Raw genomic sequence first — 21119 nt, 5'->3', positions numbered from 1 at the left:
TGCGGAGACTCAGGTCTTTTGGAGTGAAGGGCCCACTCCTGAAGACCTTCTATGACTCTGAGGTGGCCTCAGCCATCTTTTATGGTGTTGGGTCTGCTGGGATGGCAACCACTCTGCCAGGGACAGGAAGAGACTGAACAGGCTGATCCGAAGGGCCAGCTCTGTTCTAGGATGTCCTCTGGACCCAGTGGAGGTGGTGAGTGACAGGAGAACGGCGGCTAAGCTGTCATCCCTGTTGGACAACATCTCCCACCCCATGCAGGAGACTCTGACAGCACTGAGCAGCTCCTTCAGTGGCTGCGGCACCCACGGTGTGGGACGGAGAGATTTCAAAGGTCTTTCCTCCCCACTGCTGTCAGACTCCACAACAAAGACTTTTACAGCTGATCAAACACACACAAACCCACATGTGCAATAGCAATAACACTAAGTGCAATACTCTTTCTGGCATCATTGTATTATACTCATATTGTATACAGCATCTTATCTTTTTGAAGCATTGCAGAGTATAACCTTCGGGTGAATTTGCTGGGATGTCCACTCCTGGGAAGATTGTGCCGATGTGTTAACACACACCTGAATGCTTCAGACCAACAAACTGCCAAAACCTCTACAGAGGTGCTAACACTTGATAATGAACTGTTAATCAATTGATTAGAAGTAAATTTTTCCCATGAAAAAACACAAAAACCTTATTTTGTTCACAGGACTGCTTTCAGATTTTCTGCAAAGGAGAAATAAACACTTGCAGGTGTTGGCGTCCTTCACCTGCTGCTGAATTCTTCGAGTCCGCCACTAGATGTCTCTACACACACGTTCAGGTGGCCCAGCTGTTCACTCAAAATGTCTGTTTATTATCAGTGGAAGAGTGACTTAAGAGCTGGTTGTGAGCAGAGCCACATAAAATGGCCAATACTGAGCCTCTGCGTGACCCTTACAGGGACGCTTTCAGTGAGGAAAGTGTGGCAGTGTCCCGGAAGCTACCACCATAAAGCAATAAAACAGAAACTGTTCCCACGAGTGAAGGCTGACGCTGAAATTGGCTGAGCTCACAGCTTCTGTGTGGAAGCCTTTCAGAGGAAACTAATAGAAACGGTGTCATTTAAGGTGTGAGGCACTCATACAGAACTGAGTGGCCTTTCACTGGAGAAAAACATGGTCATTACTGTGAAGGGGCCACAAGTGAGAAAAGACTTTTATTTTAGGTGTATTTTGTTGTTAAAAACTTGTTAAATGACTTCTATCAAAAGTCTAGATTTCTTTTCATATGAGTTATTTATACAAAACAGTATTTACTCTCTTTTTCGCCTGGAGCTGCTGCTGCACATGCCCAGTGTGCCCTGCACTAATCTGCACGCATTTCTAACACCGAGGCCCGACTTCTGCCGTTTTTTAAAGTTTTTAAAATGTTTATTTTATTTTATTTACAGCGCAGCTGCAGCCTTGACGCTACAACAGATAGGAGTCAATAACATTCAGTGTGTTAGGATGTGATTCATTAATATTAAACAATATTTTAAAGACTGTTTGTGACCTGGTTTTACGGATATTTGTGCTCCGGGCTGTGTAACATGATAATATCCTAGAAGATTTGATACTGCCGGGCCATAAACGCTTTAAGAAAATCATTCGTGGGTTATAAGTCTCCCGGAAGTGAGGGTAGGTCGCTGTGGTGTCCTTTGAAGTGATGAACAGCAGTGCGCGCGTGTGCGTCTCCGTGCGCGCTCGGAGAGACGAAGAGGGGAGAGGTGGAGAGGGGATGACTGTAGTCACACCGAGAGGAAAAGCTCGTGAAAGGATTCCTAAACTTGGGAGCGGTCGGATCAGCTGTGCCGCAGTTTGCTTCTTCTCTGAGTAATTTGTGCCCAACTACAGCGGTGCGTTCGCAGCAGGTGAAAACCGACGAGCCGCGCCCAGCAGAAATCTGCCGAGAACAGCCAGGTAGTGAAACTCCTCACAGCCATCACAGCCTTTATTCACGCTCACTGAAGCTTTACTGCCTGTTTCCGAGCTTTGCTTCAGATTGATTTCTATATTTTCTGTGTATTTAGACAGAGAGAGCAGGGGATCATTTATGGAAGACCGTTTGTGCCACTAAATTAACAACTAAAGAAAAGTTATTCACTGAAAACAATTCTATTAAAATAGAGTTTAAATAGCTGTGTTTCAACAGTTAGACACGCTAGCTCGTACTTTCAAGTACTTAAGTTATACATTGTTGTGTTTGATTATTGTACAGCTGATAGGAGGGTAGAGAATATAAGAAAGATTCAATTGCATAATGTAGAAAATCAGATTTAAGTAAAGTTCATCCCGAATTGCAGCATACTCTTCATTTTCCTGATGAAAAACCCACTCCTGTGATCCCATGTTCTCACGATAAGGTTAGATATCAGTACGAGAAATACACGACAGAGTTACACCTAGACCTGAGGACAAGACCTGAGGACAGGACCACAGCAAATAGATTAAAGTGTACTATACCTGTGCAGGATGCAATATGTATTACCTTCAGTCGCAGTATTGTGTGTCTATGGCTTGTAGTCATAGTAATGCTAAACTTGTCGTCCCATTTTAGTGTCACCTCTTAATTTTGACTCACTGAGTTATTCTTACTGTTATAAGTCGCTTCTTTCTTCATATACACGTTTTTTAAAGCTGAGTGAACAGGATTAGTCGACTTCATTAAAAAGGCCATATAAGAGTTTAAAGGAGTAGAGGAGGATGAGTTTGGATGCTAGATTGTGACCTGGAGTGTATGTTTTGTCTGTGCTGGTCAAAGTGTAGAAGCCTGATTGAGTCTTGCCTGGCAAAAAAAAAAAAAACATCTGGCGGGGCACAAAGTAGGTTTTACCTGTGCAAGTTTGTGGTAAAGTAGCTAAACATATATCATAAGTTAGAAAAAAACTGAAGAACCCTTTGACTCTTGAAAATCCACCTTACAGATTACATTTCTGTGGTTACATTTCCAGTTATTGCAACAATCAGATTCAATGTCTTGTATTAATTCAGGGATGTAGGCCGCTTACACCCCACTTTGATCCTAAGTGGGTCGAACGGGTGAAAATCCCCTTTCTGTGAGTGTGAAGGAACTTAACTTCACATTTAAACCCAGGGATATCTCACATATGTATACATATACACTGTTTTTTTATTTTATTCTATTTATTTAATTATTTATTTATTTTCCACCTTCGTTGTATATTGGTTTCTCTTCTTCTTACTTTAGCACCTTTGTGGTTCAGCTACCCAACTTTGCTGTGCAAGAAACTGCACAATGACAATAAAAAGCTCTAAGTCTCTATAAGAAAAATAAGTGCAATGTCAACAGTACGTCTCAGTTTGTCCACATGATGAAGAAATGCTGCTGAAAGAAATGAAAGAAACCTGTCAGCATGACTTAAATTCTTAAAATTAAAGCAGTTAATGTCCAGAATTACAAAAAGTCTGGTAGCTCATTGTCCAGAATGGCCTGTTAGTATAAAGTTGGACGATTTTTCTAATTCACAGAAAAATAGAAAAAAATAGATATTTGTTTAGTATATAGTCAAAAAACAGGAACTTCTTTGTTATTTGATTGTTTTTACTTTATTGCTGTAGTATGAAAAAGATGTCACATTTATGAAAATAAAGGTAAAATCCCAAAATGTATGCCCCCCTCTTCACATTTTCCAAAAATAGCCATCAGACTGTGTTGGAGTCTTTGCCAGGCCGATTCTGGCAACACATCATTTGACATTCTCTAAAGTTTGGCACAAAAAGCCTCAAAAAAGGCCTAAAAAGTTTAGAAAAGCAAAGTATTGAAATTGGAGATGTGATTAAATATGCTTATAATATTTCCCCCTGGCAACAGTTACAAAAAACAACTCAACAAATATTAAAATGAACGGTCTAAGAACGTTGTTTGATCAGTGGTCACACCCTGAAACTGGGAATAAATGTATTAGTTAATTCTGTCTGTTTGAAGAGTGACAGAGTGGAGGACATGTAGAAAAAGAATATATTGGCCTATTTGTTCCAGAAAGATCCGTCTTCCTGATTGAGTAACAGAAGGTCAGAAAGACTGAATGTCTGCACGCCGCGTCTATCGATTTGACTCAGAGACTGTCCTCAGTTTGGTGTAATTGGATCTGATAGGGACGAAAAGAAACAGCCAGACGAGGCAGAAAGACAAAACCAGGATTGCAGAGATGTTTATTCACAAAACAGATGCTCAGATTTTATGTAATTCAGCAGAAAACACTAAAAAACAAACCTTTGGATTTGATTTAACCAAAGTTTTAGCAGGTGAGCCTCAGGTTCAACGCACTTTTTCCTCACTGTTGTGTAAATGTGCAGAAACAATGTCTGTTGACAGATGTGTTAATCATTAACATTAGAGTTGGGAAAAAGCCCAGCAGTGACATTCCTCCCACATTTTTGGAGTGTGACTGCAGATCCCTGATTCTCTGAAGCTCTAAATAAAAGCAAAGCGCCTTTTTATAGAACGTTTTCCTGGATAACATGACGACGTTCTGTCTGTTGACTCATGCAAGTGTGATATTTGCTCAGCTGGGTGTAGTCAACTGTATCTTAATGTAGCTTTGGTGACGTGGTTTAGCTCTTTGTTCAAATCTGTCCCTATCGTGTCTCTCCCAGACATTCCCTGTTTGTCCATCTGAACAGGTGCTGCTAGAGTCCCAGAGCAACTCCCAGGCTCCATGGCCAGCAACATGACTCCTCGGGGCTGCGGCCCAAACGTGGAATCCATTTATTACAATCTGTGTAGCACTGAAGCTGTGTGGGGCATCGTGCTGGAGGCCTTAGCGGCAGCCGGCATCGTCTTCTCCTTCGTGCTCTTCATCTCGCTGCTGGCCAGCCTGCCCTTCCATAAAGACTACAACCGCAAGAGCTCGGTGGCTCTTCACGCCTTCTTCCTGATCAGCACTGCTGGTCTCTTCTGCCTAACCTTTGCCTTCATCGTGGGAAAGAACTTCTCCACATGTGCTTCACGGAGGTTCCTCTTTGGGGTGCTGTTCAGCGGCTGCTTCGCCTCCCAGCTGATGCAGTGTGTGAGGCTGAACATCCTGGCCAGACGAAACAGCGGGCCTCGAGTTTGGGTCTTGTGTCTCGGGGCGTTGGGGCTGTGGCTGGTGGAGGTGATCATCAACACAGAATGGCTGATAATTACAATTGTGCCTTCCAACACCACAGCTCAAACTAGCAAAGATATAGCCGTGCCGTGTGACATTGCTAACGAGGACTTTGTCATGGCGCTCATCTACGTGATGGTGCTGATCCTGGCTGTGGTGGTGGCGAGTCTGACCATCATGATGGGCAAACACGCACAGTGGAAGAAGGAAGGCGCTTGCATCTTTGTGACAAGCCTCTTTTCAGTGGGTATTTGGGTGGTGTGGATCGTCATGTACGTGTATGGGAATGGGAAAACCGGGGGTCCAACGTGGGATGACCCAACCTTAGCCATCGCTTTGGTAGCAAACGCCTGGGTCTTCATTATCATGTACACCATTCCTGACGTCTGCTGTCTGAACAGTGACGATGAGAGTCAGCAAGACTTCACAGACAATCTTTACCAAAACCAAGGAGTCGGATACGAGACGATCCTGAAGGGACAATCCTCCCAGAATGTGTATGTGGAAAATAAGGCTTTCTCCATGGACGAGTCCAACCAAGGTATGTAGCTTAGCCTTGGAGTTGCTGTAGAAAACCTTCAAACAAGCAACTTCACAAGTACGCTTAACTTTGAAGGGTTTTTTCTAGCGATGCAACGATACCAGTTTTTTCAAACCAATACGATACCGATACTTGGATCTGAGTACTTGCCGATACAGAGTACAAAAACCGATACTTCTACCACACACACACACAAATGCAATGAATTGGAAGACAGGTTTTATTTTATTCTCTGCCGATAAAAAATAAAATCTTAATAAAAATGACCACAAAAAAATTTCAAGTGAAAAATAAGCACTTCTGTTAAATTATTGCAGAGTCTCCACATTGTAATTTAACAAAATATCACTGAACTATTGGCACTGTCCCGAGCTTTCAGAATAATAAATAAACACTTCTGTTTATTTATTATATTTCATATCACAGCTCGAGTATGCTGAGAAGACGGTGCAATCCTATGTTTTCCACAACCGGCATTGGCTGGTCATCCAGAGCGATAAAATGAGTCAGAGCCTCTGTTATTTTAACAGCCCGTGGATTTTCTCTTGACATTTTTCATCGCTTTTCCAAAACCTGAGTTAAAGTTGGCTGTTCCACACTGCTGACATTTTGTTTAGCCTAGCTACAGCAGCCTCCAGTTTCTCTTTTTCTGGAGCCGCCAGTCTCACTCGCCTAACCCTGTACCTGTTTAGTGTGGGATGTCCCCCTAGTGGCCAATCTAAAAAACTACAACAGAACTGACAAGCCACCCTCTGATTAATGAAATAAGTTGGTATCGGTTCATGGTATCGGTTAACTTTTACGAGTATGAGTACACACACATTTTACAGTATCGGCCCCGATACCCGATACCAGTATCGGTATCGGTGCATCCCTAGTTTTTTCAACTGTTATAAAGGGATTGTAACATCATCATGAGTCTTTATGGCTTCAAAATAGACCTTCAGATAGGACGCTAAAGCATCATTTAAAAGGGTCCCAGGACAAATAGACCCAAAGCTGGTTACAGTGGTCAAAATGACAACCAGTCAAAAGACCTAAAAATAGATGAGGAACACAAGACTGAGCACGATTTTGACAAGGGGGATTATAAGAGTATAAAAAATGAGTACATAAATGTCAAAACCAACAGTTCTCCAAGTGCTTAAGACTGTTTAAAATACAGGTTACAGAATTTTTCATGGATGTTTTGGTGATTTTTTACTGAATAGATGAATTCATGAATGACTCAATGTCACATTTTTACAAACTTACAATTCTGAAACTTATAGTCTAAAGTTTAAAAGTCATGTTTTGGAACTTCTAAGCTATGATTGGGTAAACCTGTGGCTCTCACATCAAGGCCAGTTTAAGGCAAACCAGAAAAACTCATACATGAATTCATCGATTCATCTTCTGTCCTTTGTGAAAGAGATAAAGACTACAAGCTGGGGTGATTTTGTCCTTGTAATTTCCAAGAAGAAATGTTGTGTTGCCTCGAGGTATTCGGTGTTATTTGTTTCATCAAAGCAAAGTGGAGCTGATGTTTCTGGTGGTAGTTCAGCTCCGTCTTTTATTTCCTTGAATATGATGCAATAACATTTACATAGCAGCAATAAAACCAAATCAAATATTCCTGATTTTCCTGCAGCAGCCATATACAATATGACCGTGAAATAAAAGTTCTTCAGAGCAGCTACGCTCGGTTTGTTTCCTAAAGGCAAACATTTCCCCGGTCAGCTATTTGTCTGCAAACCGAACGGTGTCTGAGCTCTTCGGTGCATTCACCCTGACACATTTTCAGACAATAGCCATCCTTATGAGGTTCGCTTTAGTGTTATGACAAACTCTGCCTCTCACGATGACCTTGCGCTGATGAATGAATGTTTTCTAGCCATCGAAAACACGAGAACAAGCAAAATATGCAGCAAAATGTCCTGAAAAGGTTGTTTTCTGTCCACATGATGACACCACAGAATCTGATCTGCTGATCTGAGCTCAGTCCGAAGGATCAGAGCAGTAAGTCTGATAGTTATCACAGATGGAAGATGGTTATTGTAGCAAGGAAGGTGATGTGTCTCTGCTTATAAGATGTAAGGGATTTTTTTTGTATTATTAGGTAGTTGTGATGTAGAAAGAGTAGCTTTGGCTTTGTGCTATTCTATTGTAAGGAAAATATGTGTAAGAATGCAGAGGAGGTTCTGCCTCTTACATTTTTCCTGATTAGCACAGTGTGTCATAAAAGGTCTCAGAATTAGCTTTGAGCACATTTGACTTTAATCATTAACTTACATTAAGTCCTACAGTATGACTAAACTGCCATTAACTGAAACTCATCACTCCCCACCTAAACATTTACCATCTGAATCATTCTTGTTAATAAGTGTCTGACTGCATCTATGAATGCAGTATCACTCCCACTAGAATCATCAGCTATCTGTTTGCGCCGTCTCCACGGCGACAAAGGTGTGGCAACTGTTTAACACAGGGTTAGTTATATAGTGCCATCTCTGCAGGGCGCTTTGTAAAAGATGGAGGGCTGGCAGGTTGTAAAATGAAGATGAAGGGGATTATTGCAGATATCACACACTGATTGTTGGGCGATTAAAAGATTTATTTTCTTATCTCTCTGTTCATCACAGATTCCAAGCCCGTGTCTCCATACAGCGGCTACACCGGTCAGATGCGTAACTCGGTGTACCAGCCCACTGAGCTGGCTCTCATCAGCAAAGGAGTTGGAAATGTGAGTATAAAAGTGATACATTCACAGAAAAACACATTTGAATATGGCCACTCCACTCGCACACATACCTGTTTCCTGCACTAGGCAAATTTTTATGGAAATAAGTGGTGACAGTAACCTGTTACAGAGCGTGAAAACCTCATCAACACCAGATACACACAACACCAGCAACCATCACTTCCAAGGTACTTTAGTCCATATTTGCATTTTAATTAACAGCAGGCAAAGGAAAATGGGAGAATGAATAAAACAGGTGGACATTTAAAAGTTGTCAGGAGCACGTGTGGCCTCAATCACAGCTTTAATTCTAATGTCACAGATGCCGGGGGTTAAACATCCAGCTGGAGGCGTTTCCTCGGGTTATAGAAAAAAGTGCATTATATAATCACTAGACTCAAAATGGCATTTATTTTGTAAATTATGCGCACCGGTAGTGTCTGTAAAAACCACAACACCAGGTACGCTTTAGGGTTGAGCCAACCTTGTGACTAAAGAGCACTTGTTCTTCTTAGAAAAGCAAAAGCGCAGAGGTCACATGGGAAGATTTTCAACTTCTGACCACAGTCTGTATATAAATGAGAGACTTACCCAACTGATCAGTAATAATTTAGACCCAGCTTAAACTAAACTGTAGTAATAAGGACACAAAATAAACATCCAGTCAGCTTGTGAGGCCTGAAATTACTAATATCACAAACCCTTTAAAAATGGTGCAATGAGGTCACAGATTAAAGCAACTGAACGAGCTAACGTTGTCCACCATATTGCATGTGATGTAACCTCTGGTTGCTAGTGAAATGTTTATTCGCCGGCTGGTTGGCAGTAGTTGGAGGTTTCTGGCTGTCAGTGGATGAAATCTGTTGCACCAGAGACTGATTTTGTTGCCTGTAGTTTTTCTAGGCAATCATTTTCTGCTCTCAGTCCCCAGCAACCAATCACAACAATCTCAGGGAATGCTCATTTTTCCCGAACTACCTTTGGTTACTAGATGGTCGTGGATCGGCCTGTTTGCCTGGGCACAATCAGATTTCCCCACGCTGGTGCTGTTCCTATGTCATCATAACAGTTTTGGTCCAGGATCAACGTTGCAGCTGACCAATCACATTGGCTGAGCAGTTAGCATTAGCAAAGAAGTTAACTGTTAAAAACTTTCTAACATGACCAGTTTCAATTTGGCTAACAGCAAATCTAACTTGATGAAATATTTATTATACTCCATGAACTAATAAAGAAAACACTTGACATGCTGACCATTTGTTCCAGAGGAGCCTTTTATATAAACAGAAGCATCTTTTTTTTCCCCCCATGTTCCACAACTAACACCAACACCGGGATATCAGGGCGTTATTCACTTGATCCGATATTGTCACCATGATTGTCACACATCCACGATGACCGAAGTTATGCAATGTAACTTTTTTTTTCCATAAAAGAGAATCACCCTGCTGCAAATTAAACCGAATGTCCACTTTTTATACAAATTATGAAGTAAAATCTGTGACAGAAGCTTTTTTTATACAGTGTTTATGTCAGTGGTATCTGAGTAAGTGCTGGAAAGTGAGTCCCTTAATGTCTTTGTATACAAGGTCACCATTCAAATGCATTTTGAGTGTAGTATCAGTGCAGTCAGGGTTTATTTAGTGGAAAACAGTTAACTCAAAATCCTGGCAGCTATCTAATCAGTTAATGCGACAGTTGTACATGCAGAAATCAGATACTGAAAGGTTTTAGTACATTTTTGCTTTCTGTGCCACTTCCTTTGCAAGCAAAATAAAGTCAGCTGTCATACTTTTTCAAATGTCCGGTACCTGCTGCGATTTCTGTGAAAAGTTTTTTTTTAAAAATGACCCGTTTGTTTGTAAATGCAGTGAACCACCAAAGGCATGACGGTTATGTTTCATGTGAAAGCTTTATGAAGTCATTTGAACTCAAGCAGGCAGTTGTGAACACACTTCGTCGCTATTCTTGGATGTTTTTGTCACGGCCTTGTTGTGACTTCACGCAGCAGCAGCTACCGGACCCGTCCTTTGACATCTTCATTCCCAGAGCTTCCATCGGCTCTGCGGCCAACAGCGGGAGCAGCACACCGTCAACATAAAAGGAGACCGGGAACACGCACACACAAGTGTAGGTGGAAAGCAGCTGACTCGCCTCCTTCGTCACTCTGCAGTTCTCCTCTTTATCACCTGCTTGACTCCAGATGCTTTTCTCTTCGTGGCCTCTGCTCATTTCCGACCTCTCAGGTCCTGCTGTATCCATAGCAACTTCTTCTACAGGTTGACCATGAATCACTTCTTTGTCTGGATTTTTTTTTTTCTTATCTTGCGCCGTTCACTCTCTATAGGCCTTGTGTCTGCCTCTTCTGTGCATATGCTCCTGGACTGAGCGCACTCTGTACTTCTTGTGTCATTCCTCTGGGAAATAATCAAAGAAAAAAATGTTGATGAGAAAGGTTGTGCTTGATTTGGGGGACTGATTTTCACTGTTTGTCGTTTATCTTTAAAAAAAGTGCAATTCTTGCCTAAAGGCTTTAAAGGTGTCTCTGAAATGTGTGCAGCTCTCTCATTCATGGAGGAAGGCAGCTAATGTTTCTGTTTATGGGCTACAAAAATGCAAAATTAGACTTTTGGTTGTCACCTTTATTTAATATAATTGCATTAGTTAATGTAGAGATTGACTTAAGATGCTAAAATATGCATTTTTTTCAGGAGTGCTCAGGATTTCTTTGCAGGAAGTCATGATATCTACATGCAGGTGGGACTGTGAGCGTGTCATTAGAAGAGTTGCTGGTTAGTTTTGGTTTTTAGATTTGCAAAGAAAAACAGACACGCACGTGCTCATGTTTTAAGTAAAACATGAGCACGTGAAACTGGTTCCCAGTCAGTTTGTTATTTTTAGGTTTCTATAAATACTTCTTTTAGTTTTTCAACATCCAGTCAGGTTCAGGTTAGTTTGTATCCGTAGGTTCTTTTAGCCGACAGTAGGTGATCGTCCATCCTCACATGCCCAAAACTAAAATAATCAATAATGGTTAATGATCCACATCATGCAATGCCACATTTTGTAGGATATTAAAGATGCTGTTTGTTATTTGCAAGTAACCCTAAAAATGTAACTTGAATAAGTTTCTGTTCTTTACAAAGTGTGACGACAAACGAAAGAACGAAACAGATTCAATAAATGCAAAACAGATAAGATGCAGTTTTGTCAGCGCGGCTATAAAAAGTGATCGTTTTTATAGAAGTAATAACTCTTAATGTAGTGAAACATAAAAAAGCTCTTGTTATGAGAGTAATGTCTTAGTCCCTTTTTATCTTGCTCAGCTTCTATACTTTTATGCTTGTGGGTTTTTTTTCCTTTGTTTATTTGTTTGTTGTTGTGGGGGGGGGGTTTGGGGGGGGGTTTGGGGGGGGGTTACCTTATGTCTAAATTTTATTTTGCAATGTGTATTATATTTTATTGCTACTATTTTCCTTGTGTTATTGTAAGGTGACCTTGAGGGTCTTAAAGGTGCCTATAAATAAAATGTATTATTATTATTATTAAGACAGTTATTTTACAACAAATGGGATAGATAAAGAAACCCTACAAGACAGTGTGTGTGTGTGTGTGTGTGTGTGTGTGTGTGTGTGTGTGTGTGTGTGTGTGTGTGTGTGTGTGTGTGTGTGTGTGTGTGTGTGTGTGTGTGTGTGTGTGTGTGTGTGTGTGTGTGTGTGTGAGAAACTTGGGGGTGACCGTGGCTCAGGGGGTTGGGAAGCGTATCTGTAACCGGAAGGTCGCCGGTTTGATCCCCAGGCTCTCTGTCCTGGTCATTGTGTCCTTGGGCAAGACACTTCACCTACCACCTACTGGTGTTGGCCAGAAGGGCCGATGGCGCGATATGGCAGCCTCGCTTCTGTCAGTCTGCCCCAGGCAGTTGTGGCTACACCTGTAGCTGCCTCCACCAGTGTGTGAATGCGAGAGTGAATGAATAGTGGCATTGTAAAGCGCTTTGGGTGCCTTGAAAAGCGCTATATAAATCCAATCCATTATTATTATTAAAAGCAAAGGTAAACACAAAACAGTCCTGTGAAACTTTGAGACATAAATGTAGCTGTTGTTCAATTTTTATTAGCTTTAGGACGAGCTCGGTTTCATTGATGGTGGCGGAGCAATATAGGAGGTGTGCAAATGTCAATACAAAAGGACACGGTTGTCGGTTTCACTGACTAATACTCTTACATTATGTAAAAGAATAAAAGAATAATCAAACAAAACAGTAATAAACCCACAAAGGGTGCAAAAGGGAAACTAGGGAGTGGCTGCCTGTGATCATGTAACTCATGCTGACGATATCCTCCATTAGTGAGCAAGCTGAACGCTTTTTAATCCTTCAGAGGGTATATAACACCAAACAACAAATAATTTCTTTCTTATTTTTGCAGGGGCATGGTCTGCAGAGGACATCCCAGTGGTGAACGTGCCACAGCTCGCCAGACCCCATCAGAGTAACTTCGGTTCACATTTTCTCGTTTATACTTGCTGACCTTTTGTTTTCTATTGTTTGTGGTTCCCTAAGCTGGTCCTAAGAGGAACCTTCATCCCCAGTACATGGAGATGAATGGGAGGTCATCCCACTGAGGAGCAGATAAACCTCCCATTGACTGATTTATTATGTTCCCCTGGGTATCAGACAGTCAAGAGCTTCATTTGAAAGTCAAAGCACGGAACAAAGCTGCGGCTTTGCTGCAGAACAAAAACTTGTGCAGCGGTCGGCTTTTTCTGACAGGGGAGCGCGAGCTCTCTGCTGGACCCAAACACAGATGAAAGTCACGTTACTGACGCCACAAAAACTGGGAAATGTTTCAAGTGTCTTTGACTCAACATTATTTTCAATTTACGCATTAAAGTTAGATTGCATTCACTTTAGGGTATTTTGCACAGTTAAATGTAATTATTGAAGTCGTGTTTTTGAGCCCGGGTTGTGATTATTGTTGATAACCACAAAGTTAACACATGAAATGAAGTTTTTGAATTAATTTAAATGTACAATGCTCTCAGTGAGTCATGATGCACGAATGTACTGGATAAATGTAAATATGTAATACTGTCTAAAGCACTGCTGTGCCATTTAATTATGTTCAATACATGTTACACTGAAGAGACCTGCCTGTGGTTAGCCAGCTTTGCTAGCTTATTATTAATCAGTATATTTCCTCATAGAAGACTTTTTTCATTTCTGAAAAATCAACTTTTCTGTCAGTATTTTTTGGATAAAATTTAAAAAAAAAAAATTCAATTTCATTTAAGCAAAAACTGAAAAAAAATTTTTTTTTTTTTAAATATATATTTTTTTTCTTTTTTTTTTTTTTATTCTTGAAGAAAGTTTATCATAGAGTTGAAAGTTGTAAATGTAACTATAAGAACTGCTATTGTATGAGCAAACTTGGTACTGCCACCAGAAAGGGGACGTTATTTAAATATGTGGGTGTTAATGACCAGAATCTGCCATTATGTCTTTCACATTTTAGCTTTTAGTTACCTTTACTAATAGTCGTATGCATTCTTTGTTGTACAGTAGTCGTCCTATAAATGTCATATACCATAAAGTGAACTCTACTCCACTGAAATCTGTAGTGCCTGTTGTTTTGATGGGTGTTCCCGTATCCCTTTCACAAAAGCTCGAGCTTGAGCTGAGAGTCCAGCTGCTTTTTTTGGTTGCTTTTGCAGCTCGCATTAACAAGTGAATAATCTTCAATGATTTATCATCTTAACGCGTATGTTTTCTCTCACTAACTGTCATGTGACGGCTGTGTGCAGGCAGGAATGGTGGACCCAAAATGCAGACTCACGGAAACGAAACGTGAACTCAAAAGAGTAACAAAACTAGGAATGCAAACTAAGCTTATGCAGACAGAACACACAGCAAAACGAGGGTAGATCGCAACACCGACAAACTGAAACACAGGGCTTAAATACATACAGGGAGCAATCAAGGAATGGGCAACAGGAGGGAAACACAGCTGGGCAAATCAGGCCTAACGAGACAAAGGAAGCAAAACCAGACGCATTTACATGAGACGCGGACTTTCAAAGTAAAACAGGAAACATAACACAGACTGAACTTACAGACACAGAGCAGGCAGGGGAGACAGCAACTAAGGATTACACAGAGACATAAACTATAAGACAGAACTCTAACAAAGAAACCAAAGACTAGAAATGATAAATAATATAATAAACTCAAAACCATCCTAACACTAACCACCTTGACCAGCATGTGATGTGGAGGAATTATTGTGCAGGATCAGGAACTCCTTTGGAACATTAACCAAGAAAATGTGTGGTTGAATAAACGAGCCAAGTTGAAGCCGCATTATAACATTAGCATATATGAGAAATAATTTGACTCATTGCAAGTTTAACTGTTTTACTAATACACCACCTTTATTTTTCACTAATATTTTTAATCCCTGGATGTGGATGTGGCACTGATCTATGGTGGTGAAGAGAAGGCTGAGCGTAAAAGCAACCCATGTTTAATTCAGTACGATTTTATTTACTTCGTGTCAAATTACAGCAACCGTTACCTCGAGGAACTTTATATTGTAAGTTAAAGACCACCTACATGAGCTGTAGGTAGTGACAAAAAGAATGAGATCATGGATACGAATGGCACAAATGAGCTTCCTCTGAAGGGTGGCTCTCCCTTAGCTATAGGGCAGGGGTGGGCAATCTCAGTCCATGGGGGCCGGTGTCCCTGCAGGTTTTAGATGTGTCCTCAAACCAACACAGCTGATTTAAATGGCTAAATTAGCTCCTCAACATGTCCTGAAGTTCTCCAGAGGCCTGGTAACGAACTAATCATGTGATTCAGGTGTGTTGACCCAAGGTGAGATCTAAAACCTGCAGGGACACCGGCCCTCGTGGACTGAGATTGCCCACCCCTGCTATAGGGTCAGTTTAGTCATTTGGGAGGGATCAGAGTAGATCCACTACTCCTTAATATCAAAAGAAGCCAGCTGAGATCATTTTTCCATTTGACCAGGATGCTTCCTGAACTTCTCCTAGGTGAGGTGTTCCAGGCATGTCCTGGTAGGAAAAGTCACCAGGATAGGATCTACTGGAGATCTCTCGGATGGCCTGAGATCACCTTGGTGTTCACCTGGATGAAATGCAGATACAAGCCAGAAAATTGATGGATAGATTTTTGATTTAAAGTTTCTACATTTTATTGTCATTTTGTCATCTTTGCATGTCTTTCTATGAAAGTCACCACATTCCACGAGTGTGAAGAACTGCTACATTGATGCAACGGTCAAAGTTCAGTAACAATAACAGTGAGATTTAATCATGTGAACGATGTGCCAGAACTATCTACAATATATTCACAGAATAGGGGGTCATATGAGTATGGAGCATTAGCACTGACTTGTTAGAGTGATGGCATCTTAATGAGTATGTTTTCTTCCTTTTTGCTGCAAGCTCTGTACATTTTAGCATCAAGCCTGAAGAGTTTGATTTGACAGTCCTAATTACAATGGATGTCAACAAACTGGTGAAATCTGTAACTACAGTCGCTTTAGTGTGAAGGAAGTCTTCAGTTTACAACAGCTTATGCAAATTCAGTTTAAATATTGACACAGAAACACAATTAAACATGAAAGCGTGTCTAACCGAGTTTAAGCAAGAGAAAGTGGACTTTACTGCCTTTACTATGTGGGATTACAGTCTGCTAGCACAGATAGTTTCTAATGTACAGCAAATAAAATGATCTTGTAATGTTAATTACATGAATTGCTCACATGTACACACAGTTTCTAAGAAAAAAGAGGAATAAAATGGCCAGTTGGACATGTACTCTACTTGAAGTTTGACTTTTTTCTATCGCAACAATACAAATAACATATCTGTTTGAATAAAAGTGCAGCCACTGGCTGTCCGGTAACATGAGAATGTAGTTGTTATCATGCTGTGTGGATGTTACATGAGAGACATAATTCAGTCATGTTCATCAACCGATTGATTGATCCAGCATCAGACGGCTGGCTTCATCAGAGGAGTCTGAACTCATCAAGGTCATCAAAGGAGAGACATGATTGGTTCTGGTTTCAGTTATATTCCACAAACATCAGATGACTCTCTGTTTAGAAAAAAACAAAGCAGAGTGACATATTTCAATCAGCCAGTAGCCTCTAAATATTAAATCTGGAAGGATTCAGGGAGGTGCAGAGAGAGTTCACAGAAATCTAAAACAGTGTGATGTTGACAATGTCAAACAGCCTCACATGGTGTCTGTTTACTCAGTACGGTCCAGCATATGTGAGTCATCTCAGCTATTTAGGTGCCACATGCCAGCTCTCCTGATACACCTCAGAGCCTTTCAAAGGCAGACCTGCTGACTGTGTTGCACACGCCGTCTCTGAAAGCACAGATTAGATATGGTTATCATTAAAACTACATGTGCTTTTGTTTCTGGCTGTTAAACTGACAAAACAAACGCTTTGCTTCAAGTGTTAATGTTATTGTGCAAATTTACTTTCCCACGAGACACAGCTTTGCATTTTTAACTTTTTTGTTTATTTTCTTAGGAGATTTTCCTTCCATACTTAAATATTTGTATATTTAACTTACTGCATTAAAAGGAAAGCATAACCAGTGCTGCTATGGTTCCATAACCCTCAGCCATTTAAAGGCTGTGTTCCTCTGACAGAAGCATGTGAGTGCACTTCCTGATTAGATACGATTCATATCAGACCCAGGGGTGATCACGCTGCTCCCAATTTCCTGCTGATCTGTCCTCACATTAATTTTTCCCTCTGACATTTTCATCAATACGACACTTGACTTAAACCCACAAGAGATAAACATATTTACACACACACACACACACACACACACATATATATATATATAGATATATATAGATATAGATATATATAGATATATATAGATATAGATATAGATATATATTAGGGGTGCAACAATACTCGTATCGATATTGAACCGTTCGATACAGTGCTTTCGGTTCGGTACGCATATGTATCGAACAATACAAAATTTTGTGTTGAGCGCTCAGTGGATCTGCGCTCGACAGTGCAGCCTAGGCAGAGTAGTCGAACGCAGATCCACTGAGCGCAGCGCAAGCTAGCAAGACAGAAGCTAAGCTCGTTGCAACATGGCTACTGCCTCAACACTGCCCGAAACTGAACCTCCCCCACCCTCATTCAGATCTGGCGTCTGGAATTATCTTGGTTTTCATGTGAAGTATGACCCTGAAGGTAAGCGCGTCATGGACAAAAGTAAAACAGTAATGCTCAATTGGTGGGAACTAGTGCGTTAGCGCAGTTAGCTTGTTAACGTGTTGACGCCGTCCAGCCCCACGCACGGGGCGATCCGCGGTAACTCGTTAACAGAGATTTGCCGCGTTATGGCGTTAATGTCATTTTAACGAGATTAACGCTGACAGCACTAGTGGGAACAAAATGAATATGACTGCACATTTACGCCGACATCGACCTAGTACAAAGACAAGTGGAAGCAGACAAAAACAACTACAAACTTTACCCGAGTCATTTAGACAGCCGTTAGCACATGATTCTCCTTATGGGGACCTGATATGTTTAATATGCTGCTGAGAATATAGCCCAGAAGAAGCGTATAGCATAGCTTTTATTTTGGAAAGAGTCATTTCTCTGTAATAAACTCTCTTTTCCAAAGATGACTGATTTCTCGATCAGATAGATTTATTATTTTATCCCTTTGTTGCTTCAGCAACATTAAATTTAAAAACTGTACTTTTGAGTTAAAATATATATTTATAATTTTAATAAATTACAAATTAAAAAGGCATGAACATTTTTTGTATCGAAAAAATATTGAACCGTGACACCAAAGTATCGAACCAAACCGAACCATGAATTTTGTGTATCGTTGCACCCCTAATATATATATATATATATATATATATATATAAAATTTGGAGAACATGAACATGATTTGTTCAGACAGAGAGTTTAAATAAAATCTATGCAGTTATGAGAATTAGATGAAGCATCACAGCAGTGGAGCAGATCTCTGTATCTCTGTATCTCCCAGAGTTTAGGTGTTGGTGGTGGTGAAGATGAAGATGGAGGTTAGGATGAGGCTTGGGAGGCTGGTGAGTCTGAAAGCCACAAATGAAAAAAGAGCATAGCAGAGACTGACTGGCTTGCAGAGGGCTGGCAAGCCATTGATTTAGATCTTAACACACTGGAAAGCAGGCAAATGAGTGAATACAGATTTTCGTTACTGAACTTACACATAGAAAAAAGAGAAAACCATACTGCTGTAAACACTAAATGAAATAAACACGATTGTGTGGTGTGTGAGGGAGAGCTTGGTGCACAGGTACAGGTTAACATTTGCAAACGAGAGGCAGAGAAAGGAGGAAAGTGAAGAGAAATACATACACAAACCCTACAGCCTACAAATGCAAGGGTCGCACGGTGGAAGAAATATAAAGAAATTCAAAATAAATGAATAATTTTGTTTGCTTTCAGTCCCCACAATGTAGGAGGAATCTGTCTGTGGTGCTCGAGGTTATGATGTCTGTAAAGAAAAAACTAACTGTGTGTATTTCTGTTTTCTTTTTCATATTTTTTGTTATTCGTCCCTCAGATTTCCTGGAAGAAACTTCTATCGTCCTGTATGCCCCCTGTGGGGATTCATAGGTGTTCGATCGTGTTAGTCATGAAAACAAAGAAATAAAATTTACTTTCAAAAACTGCTAAAGTAAAGGGATTATCATAATTATCATAATTTAGATAATAGATATTTAAACGATAGTACATAAGAGTAAATCATCCAGAGTTTCACCCAGGCTGGAAATAATACAGTGTTGATATCGAGGTGTTAGTAACAGCAGCACCTGGACTGTAAAACCTCTTCCCTACATCACTGATCTGAAAAAAGTCAGACTGGATAGACCCAAGACCCAAGAATCATCATTTATTAAACCCAATAGTTTTTCATATTTAATACAATAAAAACAACAGTTCAAAGGCACATTTTACCACATTTTCAATGCTTTTACATAATTAGAGGCTAAATGCTTTATTTCAGCGGTCCCCAACCCCCGGGCCTCGGACCGGTACCGGTCCGTGAGTCGTTTGGTACCGGGCCGCGAGAGTTGAGGCTCAGGAGTGAAATGTATAGTTTTCAGGGTTTTTATCGGTTTTCAGCATTATTTGGTTATCATTTTTATCGTTTACTCGGCTTTCCTTGGTCTTTTCACGTGTGTTATGAATAAATTTTCTTCTTTCTTTCTGTACCGGTACTAGTTTTATTTTGTTGTATTTATCCGCGACACCTTAAAGGCCGGTCCATGAAAATATTGTCGGGCATAAACCGGTCCGTGGCGCAAAAAAGGTTGGAGACCGCTGGTTTATTTGATCCTCTTCCTGCTTCCCACTGACTGTATCCCCACAGATCTCGACTACCTTCCCCCATGCTCATATTTCACTCGTCTTTATTAAACCAGCTCAGGCCACTTGATGCTGTCGGCTGTGATTTATAACCGAGCCAACTGCTGTGGCCCGATAACCTCTAACTGTCCTGAGGCTGTGATGCAAGGCTGCGCCGTGGATCTATTTTAGGCTGAAAGGTCCCGCCGAACACACGTGTGTTTTCACCAGAGGTTATCACATCCATACGATGGAAGGTGTAATAGGAATTCTGTTCAAAATGTCGAAGCTGGTGAACAGATAAGACAGGACAGGAGAACATGTTCTGGAAAAAGTCAAATGATAAAGCACTGACCTCAACTTGTTATTACTAAAAACAGAACTTACATTTTATGCAAGGCTCACAGGAGGACGTGGAGTTCTTCATTTGAATTAAATGAACTTCGTTTTGATAACAGAAGCACTTTCTGTGTCTCACAGAAAAACTGAAAATGAAGGATGGCATGATGAGTCACCTTGTCTCCCACCAAAGTGGACATTTTAAATTTGAATCCAAAAAATGGGATGAGACGAGAGCCCATCAGCTGATTGGGGGCAGTTTGTATTTATGATTGATTTCAGCAGTCTGTAATACTAACACAGTTTTTATTTAAATACTCCAGCAGGTTAGAGAGCTTAATTTGGTAGAGAAGCCAAACATTCACATAGATACCCTAGTATCAATAAACATATACACTCACAGTCATACCTAGAACCAGTTTAGAAGCACAGATTAACCTAAATGGGAGAGAACCCATCCCAGAACCTGAGGTGGAACCCTTGGAGACAAAATTAAATATACAGCTGAACAGCTGTGTCATGATCCGCAGCTCAGGGGTTTTGCATTTTGTCATCAGGATGGTTCCCTGGCTCTCCTGGGCGGCGCCTCCTGCATCACAGCTGAGCCCCATCTGCTGTCAATTACTGGAGGACTATTTAAGCCAGCGCTGCCTGCTACTCATCGCCAGTTCAGTCACTTACTGTGGTAACTCGGCCACGTCTGCCCTCGCTAGGGTTGCCAACTCCCTGAGAAATAAATAAGGGACACCTCGTGGCCAGGGCCGGGCGACCCAGTTGTCTTCACCCTTCCCAGTGTGGTGAATTTTTTAGCTCTTTTTTTGTGTGTGAAATTATTTTTTTTAACCATTTGACTTGAATTTGATTTAAGTAGATGCGTATTCTTTGTGATATCAACACATGGGAAACAAAAATCATTTAGCCATTTATTTTTAGCTCAAAATGACAACATTAACACAATAAAA

At 40.8% G+C, this 21119-nt stretch overlaps 1 protein-coding gene and 2 long non-coding RNA genes across 5 annotated transcripts in view; 1 reads left to right on the top strand and 2 right to left on the bottom strand.

Annotated features, from left to right (window-relative positions):
* The window catches only part of LOC146512201 (uncharacterized), a 106345-nt gene extending 93503 nt beyond the window's left edge, over positions 1-12842 (bottom strand). Inside the window, exon 1 of the long non-coding RNA XR_014875684.1 lies at positions 12131-12842. This is a non-coding gene — a long non-coding RNA (uncharacterized LOC146512201). The remainder of the gene's footprint in view (positions 1-12130) is intronic.
* On the top strand, positions 1685-13998 carry gprc5c (G protein-coupled receptor, class C, group 5, member C). 3 transcript variants are annotated; one of them, XM_085170100.1, is made up of 5 exons: positions 1686-1941; positions 4639-5673; positions 8295-8395; positions 10404-10522; positions 12820-13998. In XM_085170100.1, the coding sequence occupies exons 2-4, from the start codon at positions 4701-4703 to the stop codon at positions 10491-10493; spliced, it is 1164 nt and encodes a 387-aa protein (XP_085026226.1). In that variant the 5' UTR covers positions 1686-1941; positions 4639-4700; the 3' UTR covers positions 10494-10522; positions 12820-13998. The 3 variants fall into 3 exon arrangements, with proteins under 3 accessions (XP_085026227.1, XP_085026226.1, XP_085026225.1); XM_085170099.1 differs by having other exon boundaries at positions 1688-1941; positions 10401-10522; XM_085170101.1 differs by lacking the exon at positions 10404-10522 and having other exon boundaries at positions 1685-1941.
* Positions 13999-15091: 1093 nt separating this feature from the next.
* LOC146512199 (uncharacterized) lies at positions 15092-17282 on the bottom strand. Its single transcript, XR_014875685.1, has 2 exons — positions 16663-17282; positions 15092-16517 (listed from the first exon to the last, which is right to left on the bottom strand). It is a non-coding gene; the product is annotated as an uncharacterized LOC146512199 (long non-coding RNA).
* Positions 17283-21119: the final 3837 nt, after the last annotated feature.

The sequence above is a fragment of the Neolamprologus multifasciatus genome, chromosome 8 (assembly GCF_963576455.1).
Source record: "Neolamprologus multifasciatus chromosome 8, fNeoMul1.2, whole genome shotgun sequence".
NCBI lineage: Eukaryota > Metazoa > Chordata > Actinopteri > Cichliformes > Cichlidae > Neolamprologus > Neolamprologus multifasciatus.
Note: the sequence above shows the minus strand (reverse complement) of the source record. Positions and strands in the feature narration are given on the sequence as shown.

Excerpts from the sequence above, each read along its gene's own strand:
- gprc5c (XM_085170099.1), top strand. The coding sequence starts at position 4,701 with ATGGCCAGCAACATGACTCCTCGGGGCTGCGGCCCAAACGTGGAATCC. Across the intron at positions 5,674-8,294 it reads CATGGACGAGTCCAACCAAG|ATTCCAAGCCCGTGTCTCCA; the intron begins GTATGTAGCTTA and ends TGTTCATCACAG. Across the intron at positions 8,396-10,400 it reads TCAGCAAAGGAGTTGGAAAT|CAGCAGCTACCGGACCCGTC; the intron begins GTGAGTATAAAA and ends GACTTCACGCAG.